The sequence below is a fragment of the Rhododendron vialii genome, chromosome 3a (assembly GCF_030253575.1).
Source record: "Rhododendron vialii isolate Sample 1 chromosome 3a, ASM3025357v1".
NCBI classification, from domain to species: Eukaryota; Viridiplantae; Streptophyta; class Magnoliopsida; order Ericales; family Ericaceae; genus Rhododendron; species Rhododendron vialii.
Window position 1 is genome coordinate 17,286,620 of NC_080559.1, and position 10,872 is coordinate 17,297,491.

The 10,872-nt window shown below is 38.7% G+C and overlaps 1 protein-coding gene across 1 annotated transcript; it reads left to right on the forward strand.

The window, feature by feature from the left end:
• The first annotated feature begins 483 nt into the window (after positions 1-483).
• On the forward strand, positions 484-8,972 carry LOC131321167 (uncharacterized). Its single transcript, XM_058352175.1, has 4 exons — positions 484-700; positions 3,551-3,640; positions 3,768-3,807; positions 8,738-8,972. Exons 1-4 carry the CDS (start codon positions 484-486, stop codon positions 8,970-8,972), a joined length of 582 nt encoding a protein of 193 aa, XP_058208158.1.
• The last annotated feature ends 1,900 nt before the right edge of the window (positions 8,973-10,872 follow it).

Here is a 10,872-nt window from a genome sequence, read left to right on the forward strand (position 1 = left end):
CACACAAAACTCTGGGCGTAAGGACTGAGGCAACGCAGAAAAAAACACTCCGACAGACCCAAACGACTACGGCGGCCAAAGACCAGACTCTCCTTCACACCAAATTGGCCATCGACAACCCTGAACAAAGAGAAACATAGTCGAATAAACCATACCAGTGCTGCTACCAAAGACCCCCAACACATGCACCACTGCTACCGCTATTGGAAACCCTCCAAAAAACACCACCGTTATAGTTGTCGATCACAACAACCCTCAAGTCCAACCACACACCGAAACCTAACTAACTTATTCCGCCCATCACCCAACCGCTAGACTTGGGGAAACCTAGACCACCACAGGCCGAATCTAGGAGGACCTAGATCGGAAGACTTCCAGACTGAGACAGCCGGAAAAACAAAACTACCAAAAGGAAAACCCACCCCCAATTGCACACCTTATTACAACATCGCTAGCCCCGAACAGTATAGATTTGGAGCCGCCATGCAGGATGTCGAACTACGGGGCGCCACCAGTTGCCGGACAAAGCCATCGCAAGGGGGAACCACGTCGGACCAATGCAACAAACGTTCCATACTAAGAGCATGGGAAGCCAAACAGTTGGAGACTACGAGGCGAGGAGGGGGATGGAGGACGAACAGGGGGATGGAGGATGAACAGGGGGAAGGAGGGAGAAAGAGGAGGCCCCCGAGCAGCGACGGCTAGGGTTTACTGGTTTGAGAGAGAGAGAGAGAGAGAGAGAGAGAGAGAGAGAGAGAGAGAGAGAGAGAGAGAGAGAGAGAGAGAGAGAGAGAGAGAACAAAGTATTAATTTAAGGATTGTAATTAATATACACTAAAATGTGTACATCATAAACCTTTTATGTTACCCAAAAATTGCAACCTAGAGGGGGGTGAATCGGGTTACTTAATAATCTCTAACAAATATATCCAAGATAATATGAGTAGGTAAAAGAGAGAGAGTTAGCGAGATAGAACCCGATTATAGTGGTTCGGCTCGGATTTGTCCACGGTCCGGCCTAGTCCACTTCTCCTCAAGCAACTACTTGAAGGTTCCTTTAATCTTCAAAAAGATTACAAGCAGTAAGTCTTGCGGGTGCTTACAATGACCTTATCCCCTAGCTTTCCCGAGGAGCTAGTGCAACCGCAAGAATTTTCTCCGAAAACCTCTCAAAAACAATAACACCCAAATTCCAACCTGAATTTGGTCTTCTAAACTTTCAAGTGTTTGACTCAAACACTCACTTAGGAATTACAAGTATGTGGAGAAATTTGAAGCTCTCAAATAACAATAACCTCACAAGGTAGATATGAAAGTGTTGGCTTGATTTTTGGAGAATTTGCTTGGGGTGGTATGAAAGTTGTAGCTTGAATCCCCACTCATCAATGAGTTCTTGAACCCTTATATAGCCTTTCAATCTCCTACTAGCCGTTTGTAAAGTGATGGAACCGTTGGAGAGTTGAGCCGTTGGAACTAGCCGTTGGAGGCCATTTTACACTGGCCGGTTGACAGAGTGGTCGTCCGGGTGGTCGACCGGCCGGTCATCCGATGGTCTCCAGTTGTCACAGCTCTGTGTTCAGACAGTCGGCCTGTCAGCCGATTCGTCAACCTGTGGCTCAAAATTTCATCTAAATAAAACCGTTAAAGCATGTATCGAGCTCATTAAGTCTTTGTAAGATTTGAACTTTGAATCTAAGAGACTTTATGCAATGTTCCAAGGCCTAAAATATTTACTCCAAAAAAAACTTTTCGAAAGATTAGCATTTGCTGAAACATCATAATATTATTTTTTCCAACATTCATCAAAATAAATATATAAATGTAATACATATAATTTTTCTTAAATTATTATGCATACATTTTTCAACATTTTGCATAATGATCATCAGAAGCAGCTGGGAAATTTGAGGCCTATTTTGGTATAATTGTGCTTGATTGTCAAAAATTTGGTTTAAGATTATGAATAATAGATGCTCCGTTAGATAAAAATTCTGGGTGTATACTATTGTGAATAATACCAATGTGAAATTCCTCAATTCCGCGAGTGTCCAATTTTCTGGTTCCGTTGTGAAGTAACGCCAATTTGAAATCCATCACTTCCACGAGTGTCCATTTTTCTGCCTCTCTTAGGGTCCGTTTGATTAGCGAAAAAAATATAATGAAAAGTGAAAATAACAGAAAGTTAAGTGAAAGAAAAGAAAAAGAAAAAGTATTTTTTTTTCTCATATTCGTTTGATTAGGATGAAAGTTTTGCAATAAAATAATAGAGAAAATAAAATATCATTGTTTGAAAAGGAGGAAAGTTGCCCAAATTAGAAGTGAAAATGTGAAGGGAATAGGGTAAAGAAGGAAGTTAGAGTAATTATTGTTAATTTTCTTGAGAAACTAAAAGGGCAAATTTTCGTAGTCGTCCTTGTAATTTTACATCTGTCTCAATTTCGTCCATCTAGTTTTAATTGTCTCAATTTTGTCCCCATAGTTTGTTTTACATTCCAAATTGGTAAAATCATTAACACCGTTAATGAAACTAACAGAAAAATATGATTAAAACATTAAGTGCTTTAATTTTCAATCCGGTTGAACCGGTGCGAATATCTTATTTTTTTGATCATTTTATTCGAGATGGTCGTAATGAATTTTTTGGCTATAAGGCCTTTCAACGAGCTCCCGAAGATTCCTTATTTAGTTTTAGGGCTCTTTTATGGTGCTCATTGAAAGGCCTTCGAGCCAAAAATTCATTATGACCATTTAAGATAAAATGATCAGAAAAATAAGATCTTCGTACCGGTTCAAACAGATTAAAAATTGAAATACTTAATTTTTTTAAACTATATTAAGATCTTCGTACCGGTGTAAAAAATTAAGTGTTTCAATTTTCAATCCGTTTGAACCGGTGCGAAGATCTTATTTTTCTAATCATTTTATCTTAAATGGTCATAATGGATTTTTGACTTTAAGGCCTTTCAATGAGCATCTTAAGATAGCCCTAAAACTAAATGAGGACTTTTCGGGTGCTTATTGAAAGGCCTTAGAGCCAAAAATTCATTACGACCATCTAGGATAAAATGATCAAAAAAATAAGATCTTCGTACTGATTCAACCGGATTGAAAATTGGAGCATTTAATTTTTTAATTATATTTTTCTGTTAGTTTCATTAATGGTATTAACGATTTTATCAATTTAGAACGTAAAATAAACTACAGAGACAAAATTGAGACAATTGAAATTAGATGGACGAAATTAAGACAACCGTAAAAGTAGAGGTATGACGACGAAAGTTTGCCCAAAATAAAATTTCTCTGCACATTGTGTGAGAAAAAAAGTGAGGTAAGCTCTCAAGTTTTAGAGAGTTGCACAAGAAAGTTCACTTTCTACCACTTTCTAGGATATTCTTGCTAAGTGAACACAAAAAAAATACTATGTTTTTTTTTTTTTCATTTTTCTTGCATTTTCTACTATTATGGCATTATCACACTAATCAAACGGACCCTTAGAGCATTTTCAATAGGCTAAGCAAATGGGGTTTTTCGTCAAATTGACTAGCCTAAGCCCCAAAAACCCAGACGCAGCAGACTAGGTCCACGCCTCCACGTTCGTGGATTTGGTTGTCTGCTACAGTAACTCGCTTGGGCCAGCGAGGTACTGTAGCTCTCGTTTGCTCTCACGCTCTCTTTTCCTCGCTTCCTCTCATATCCCGCGCAAAAAACCCCTCGTTTTCCCTCGTTTTCCCATCTCTATCGCTCTCAACAAGTAGATTTATTGCTAGGGTTGCTGAGGTTTATCATCCTCCTCAACATCAAAACCAGGTATGCCTCTCCCTCTTCCGAAATTTCATGTTCTACCTGTGATTCTGGTTCAGATTTTGCATTGTGTTCATCCATATCAATTTGGGTATGAAATTGGAGAAGTTTAGGTCTCTATAGTATAAAATTTGACAGAACAATATTTCAGGTTGCTTCTTTTGTATATTAGCTGTTTGATAAAATGCCCTATTGAGCATTCAGTTTCCGTGGTATAGTTTTGAGTCCCTTTCGCATCGTAGTTGCTAGTTACCAGCTCTTGTGAGGAGGGCCCATCTCAGATTGCTTGGTGATGGTTTTGATAAGTGCTGCACAGGGCTGGCTCTGAGATTTTGGAGGCCTAAGACGGACGTAGACAATGAGGCCCTTAATAAAATTTACGATAATAAAATAACAAGTAGTTAAATGATTTTTTCAAAGCCAAATGCATGTATTCGACTAGGAAAAAACCCATACAAATACTAATTTCTGATCCTGTTTTCTCTTCTTTGATCTCTAATTCATCTTCTTCCATTTTATTGTGTGTTTAGGAGATTAGAGCTGTTAATGGTAGAATATGCATAAACCTTATATAGGAACCCACCACATGGAATCATTTTCTAAAGGGCTCTCTATGAAGATAACTGCCTGTGATCCGCATTTTCTTTTTCCTTTTTTCTTTCCTTTGATTGAGCAAGTTAGGTTGGGCCCAACTATTGGGCCTGTGTCTCTTAAGTGTAAAATAGGTGGTTTGGGTATTAAAATGGACCTCTAATGTTGCTATACCCAAAAAGATTGGACATATATAATGGGTACCTAAAATAATAGGAGGCCCTAATTTTTACACATTCTTGAGGGGCTTAAGGCGCCGGCCTCTTAGGCCTTAGCCCAGAGCCGGCACTGGTGCTACATAATTGGTATATTAGACCTTCTTATACTGTAGGGCCTTTTCACCAGGAACTTGGAAAGAAAAAAGTTTGCACTGGCCACGTGAATGTGCATGTATGGGCGTATGCGTCACCCATGGCGGACAAAGCCTACAAAATTGTGCTAGGTGGGGCACCTCTCTTGCCACGAAGGGTAAAGACGGTGCTTATAGATGCAGATGCATATAGAATTTGTAGATTTTTTGTGATTATTGAAAGACTGGGAGTTCTTGATAAAAACACCTTGGTGATTGCTGTGTGATGCTAAGATGCTGTTAAAGCATCAAACTCCAAACCAATTGACAAAGATTAGAGACCACGCTCATATACTAGTTTTGGAGGAAATAATTAACCGATGTGGGACAACCTCCAACACTCTCCCGTGTATGCGACCCCCGACTCGCACGTGGAGAGGTAAACAAAGGATCCATAACACTTGGATCACAAAAAATAATGGTGCACTTATGGCACAAACAAGGGGATCAAATTCTCCGAAACCCTACCTCTGATACCATGTTAAAGCATCCAACTCCAAACCAATTGGCAAAGAGTGGAGAGGCCGCCCAGGCTCATATACTAGTTTTGGAGGAGATAATTAACTGATGTGGGACAAACTCCAACATACACACTTAGAAGTGGATTTAGTTCCACAAAAGCACATTCGATTCCCTATGTCTACAATTTAGAAAACATGAATTTTGGATTACTTAGCTTTGGGACCCAAAAGGTTTTATAATCTGGAAACTAGGTTTTATTCCAAAGAACAAAAAATCTGCTCTTCACTTTTCATTGTACATTCTTAAGGTGCTTCCTTTCTCCACATTGTACACTCTTCATAAGTGACTTGCTCTGCCCTTCCTTATGGTTCTTCATTGATACCTTCTTGTTCTTGTAGGGATGGATGCGAGACAAAATGCATATTTCACAAGTATATGTTGTGAATTGATATCTGTTTTTGCCTGAATTCATAGTCTTGCCAGGTTGCTGTTCAATAAGTATATGTCTGTTTTGACTTGGGGTATTATAGCAGATATGGTGGTCTTTGTTACTTTGCTCGAGTTGTTACGCTGTTGGTTTTAGCAGATTTTCATCTTCTTCTTTCGTGTTTTCGATTATGCTTAACGGAATGGAGAGTGTACAAATTTTTAACAGGTGGTGTCATCTGCAGCAGGTTGCTTGCTTCTGATCCAGAGAACCACCTCTCTCTTCCCCTGTTTTTCTTTTCCTATGGCTGTTGCTGCCTTTGTTTGGTAGCCCCCATTTTCTTGTTCCCTCCACTAAAAATCAAATATAGTTCCGTAGGGTTCAACAATGAAGCATGGACACGGGCACGGGACACGACAATTCTAAAAAATTCGGGATACAAACAAGAACACGGGACATGACAATTAAAGATGATCTTATAACATTCACTCTTGAACAAAAAGATGTGAGATTATCCAAAATTCGGTTCAAGCAAACCCAAAACACAACTGCGAGAACCACTCATTTACTTTTCCAATTACAAACAACAATATGCAAGAAATCGTCAACATAGTCCTACAGCATTCGAGCATTTCCAGACAGCATGATGGTTATCAACATTAAATCAAATTAGACACTGGTAGCACTTAAGAATGAAACACAAATACTAGACACCATTTTGTTGCATGCCATGCAGTCATTCACACCAGACTAGAGCAAGGATTGTAGTATGAAAGAAGACAAAATCCCTTGGTAGAATCCCATTACCAGTCGTAGCTTCAAACATGTTACAGAGAGTTGGAAGAATTTTTTTTTGAAAAAATAAGATATGGTTATAACTTAACAGATGTTTAGAAAAAAAAAAATACATAAGTCTTCGAATTACATGATTGCATAAATGGGATTACATACTTGAATAAATGGGATTACATGACTGCATAAATGATATTTACTAGCAAACTGTTTTTTGACAGTTTCTTTGCATAGCCCAATTGCTTAGGCTGTTGGGAGCTTCACACTTGTAAGGGCTAGCTAAACTAGCATTTGGGCCTTTTGGATAGTCTCTTTGCCAAGGATTAGCTTGAGGCTATTGGAATCCAAATGCCACCAACAATCCTTGACCTTTACCAAGTTCCAAAAGCCGTATGATCCAAAAGAAAAAAGAATTCCAAAATTCCCCCATGGGAAACCCAAAAAATACCCGCACAAAGCTGCTTGCAAGATGCTTTCCAGTTCAGCCGAATGAAAGTGGCCCTCCAAAAGTTCTGGCTTCAGTTGGATATAGTATTAATCAACTTCAGTAACGTTTACAATTGAGGTTTGGTGAAGGCAACTTCCCAAGGAAGAACCCCTCAAAAAATAGGCGTATCCTTTACTAAAAGACAAAAGAATAGTTTGCTTTAAGCTAACCGGCTCCGTGAATTTTCTCCCTTTATGAGACTCCAATTTTATTCAATGCTAGCTACCAGCAGTCCTTAGTTTATCAATGTGGGACTACTGCAACTTTGTCTCAGTCTCACTATGCCCCTGTTGCTATCCTATCTCCCTTTGCTTTCACCTCGTTTTACACTTACAATTTTTCGGGGTATGCATTCATCTCAAATTATTCTCAAGCTTGAATGTCGAGACCAGTGATTAGTTTCATTTCCATGAGCTTGAATTGGATGTGTGTCTTTGATGACTCGCGAGTCTATTGGGTTTCTAAGATTTTAATGTACAAATTGATGAAGCCTACAATGTGCTTGATTAAATGCCTGACCGGACTTGGTATGGGAATGGGTTTGGGTTTTACTGAATTTGGGGGAAATGTATGCTTGAACAGACCACAGTGTTGGCATTGTGAACGTAGTCCACACATTCGGAGAAAGTGCCCCAGGGGCACCACTACGTAGTGCATGAGGCTCCTTCTCCAATAACATTTTTGTGGAGCCAAGAGTGAGTTTATGAACCCCACATTATTGTTTGGATCCACATAATTGTGTGATGGAGAAGGAGCCTAGAGATAGGGCTTGGATCCCAACTAGTTTGGTCCAGTTATGGACTGTTTGTGGACCATTCCCGGATCACAACAATGATCGGAACTGTTCACTTTTTAGAGCTCGTCGGGAATATTGACCACGCCAAAAATCAATTTGATCGGATACCGTTTGATATGATATTGAAAGGCATTGATCTTCAAATAATTATGTCAAATGGGTTACAATCCAATGAAACTTAATGCATTTCAACGTCTTGTCAAACGGTATCCGATCAACATGATTTTTGATGTGGTCAATGTTCTCAACGAGCTCTAAAAAATGAACGGTTTCGATCATTGTTGTGGGCCCAGGAAGGGCCCACAAACGGTCCATAACTGGACCAAACTGATTGAAAGCCAACTGGTTGGGACGCAAGCCCTTAGGGACGTGGTGGTGCCCAAGGGCATTGAACAGTCTGTCACCCTTTGCTAATCATTATTTGACTTGTTATAGAGTGGCAAAAGCCCAAAAAAAATAAAATAAAAATGGCAATGCTGTTGCACCCAGTTTGGTGCCATTTTGACACATTCTTAAATCTAAACCATTGGATTGTACACGACTCCTTGTTCAATGTAGATCAGCTGGCACCAAAGACGGTTTTGCAATTTCTTGGCAACAAAAGATAGGAACAGGTGGACTGGAATTTTGTCAAATAACTTTTGCCAAATTACGACTTCTGACAGTTCAAATGGCTCAAGGTGTACTTGCTCTTGGCTGCAAAGATGGGTTAATGAGATTTGGAAAAGGAATTTGTGATTTTGTTCTAAGAACTTGATAGGAATAAAAACTTTCACCTGCAGTTACTCTTGTAAAGTTATTTGAATGTTAACTTTTCTGGGCAGAACTTGAGTAATGTTTGATTGGTTTTATTTTTACTTTTATGGAATTCTTTGGCTGAAACTGGGGATCCTGATTCTAACTACAAACCCCCACAAACAGTGGCTTATACCGATTCTTTTGCTGGTTTACGTTTGAATATTGCGGTTCCATTTGACAAATAAAAGCACTTGGCATTTGTATGAAACTTCACAGTGATCCATGCATTTACAGATGTTCAAATCTTGTAAGAGGGAAGAGGCTTATTTCTGTTGAAGTCTTACAGGGAATCTACCTGATTCTTCGTTGTTGTGTGGCCTTATTTGGGTGGGTAAGTTCTTCTAACTTAGTGAAGATAATGACGAGAACTGCGTCAATGTTGTTCTTCTTCAGTCCAGATAACATGTATGGCATTGTATGTACCTATGGAATATATTCCTTTTGGCGCCTCATTGAATATATTCCTTAGGTTTTGTGCTAGAGCTAGAATGAGTCAGCATGCTGGTTTTCAATCCTCCCCATATTGAGAGCCGTATCGTGTAACTATACTTCTTTGCTAGATGACGTGGAACCTCGGAGTTTCACCCCCGATGGGCTAAGGTCTTAAGTGCTTTTGGGTAGGATGAAATTGACGTCAAGCAACCCTAAAACACAAGCAAACACCAAACAGCATGATCTGTGTTCAGGGTTTTCAAATCTGGCCCGACAGCTGGATATTAGGTTGGAATGAACATGCAATGCTGCACACATACACGTACTCAAACATGCACTCAAGAATATTACCTCGGAAATACTACGGTTGGGATTCAAATCACAAACTCAGAAGTAGTTTGATAAAACAAATCTTGACTCTCCAATACAGCAGTAATAGTTTTCTTTTTTGGGTAAGTTCAATTTTATTGCACCAAAGAGCAACGTACCATTACAACAAGGTCACTTAGAGCATGTACATCAGTATCGCTATAGAGGATAAATTAGGTAAAATACCGAACAAAACCCTCAAAAACCATTTGCAGCAGAATAGCAAAACAAGAAGCTAAAATACCTCCGGCGGAATGGATCGGTAGAGATACCGAGGTACTGTTCATAGGTATGCTTTATTTTATTGTCTCTCTCTCTCTCTCTCTCTCTCTCTCTCTCTTCCTCTGACTGCAACGATAAAGACAGATCGGAGAGGAGCTCTGTAAATCTCGTTCAAGGTAAAGTAGAGAGGCTGCTGCAAGTGGGATGGGATTTTCGATGAGAATGGGTAGGTAAAATATACTGTTCATAGTCATTTTTGTTCACAACTGGTGTATATGCTCTTAGAATCTCCCCAAGACAACAAAAACAAATAAAACCACAAAAAAAATCCTTCCCTAGGAAAGAAACAGCAACAAGCAAACGTCACACATTCACACCTACACCAAACAGAATAGGAAATAACCCAGACCACCACCAACAACCACCACCACAGCCCTTCTAGGCTGGCAATATATCTATATATCTATATATATATATATATATATATATATATATATATATATATATATATATATATAATATTAGGACAGATTCGGAGTTCCTGATTAGGAACTATTCGCATATTGTCAATTCGTGACTATTGGTCCTGCATTTCAATTGTGAAATATGCTTTTCGTAATTTTATTATAGATAAATGTGTATGTATGCATCTGATAAAGTCAGATTGATTTAAATGGTCCTCAAACTTCCCGATTCGTTCGGATTGCAGACATTATTTGTTGTAACTGAACTTGAGGAATTATCAAAAGAACAGAACTTACTGCTTAGGTAATAAACACTAATTAAGGCCATCCACAGTGGCATAATTAAAAATGGATAATCAAAAGTTGACACATCAGCTTTTGATTATCCATTTAAGAGGTTGCTAAGCTTAACAATGTTGAGGTCCACAATGGTCACTTCTAGTCCATAACTAAAATAAGAGATACACTACAATTACACTCTCTCTCCCCTTGTGTTTTCCACCATTGATCACTTCCCTCCATTACACTTTTTTTTTGGCAAAAATATATCGATTTTCTCCTTTAATTTTGGAAAAAAAATTGGTGACTTCCTTCCCTAATATTATGAATTTGGAAAAAAAATTATGTACTCAAAAAAAAAAAAAAACAAATGTGTTTTTGAATTTGTAAAAAAATGTAAGGTTCTTTATGTACTCAACCACAGGGAGAGGAACGAAAAAAGAATAAAATAAAAACGGAAAAAAAAAAGTGAAATACCTTAAATGCGGCGACAAATGTTTTCCACCATTGATCACTTCCCTCCGTTACGGTTTTTTTTTGGCAAAAATACATCGATTTTCTCTCTTAATTTTGGAGAAAAATTGGTGACTTCCTTCTCTCATA

Coding starts and splice junctions, on each gene's coding strand:
- LOC131321167 (XM_058352175.1), top strand. CDS start 484: ATGCAGGATGTCGAACTACGGGGCGCCACCAGTTGCCGGACAAAGCCA. Junction 701..3,550: donor GAGGCCCCCGAGCAGCGACG/GCTAGGGTTTAC, acceptor GACTAGCCTAAG/CCCCAAAAACCCAGACGCAG. Junction 3,808..8,737: donor CTCCTCAACATCAAAACCAG/GTATGCCTCTCC, acceptor ATGCATTTACAG/ATGTTCAAATCTTGTAAGAG.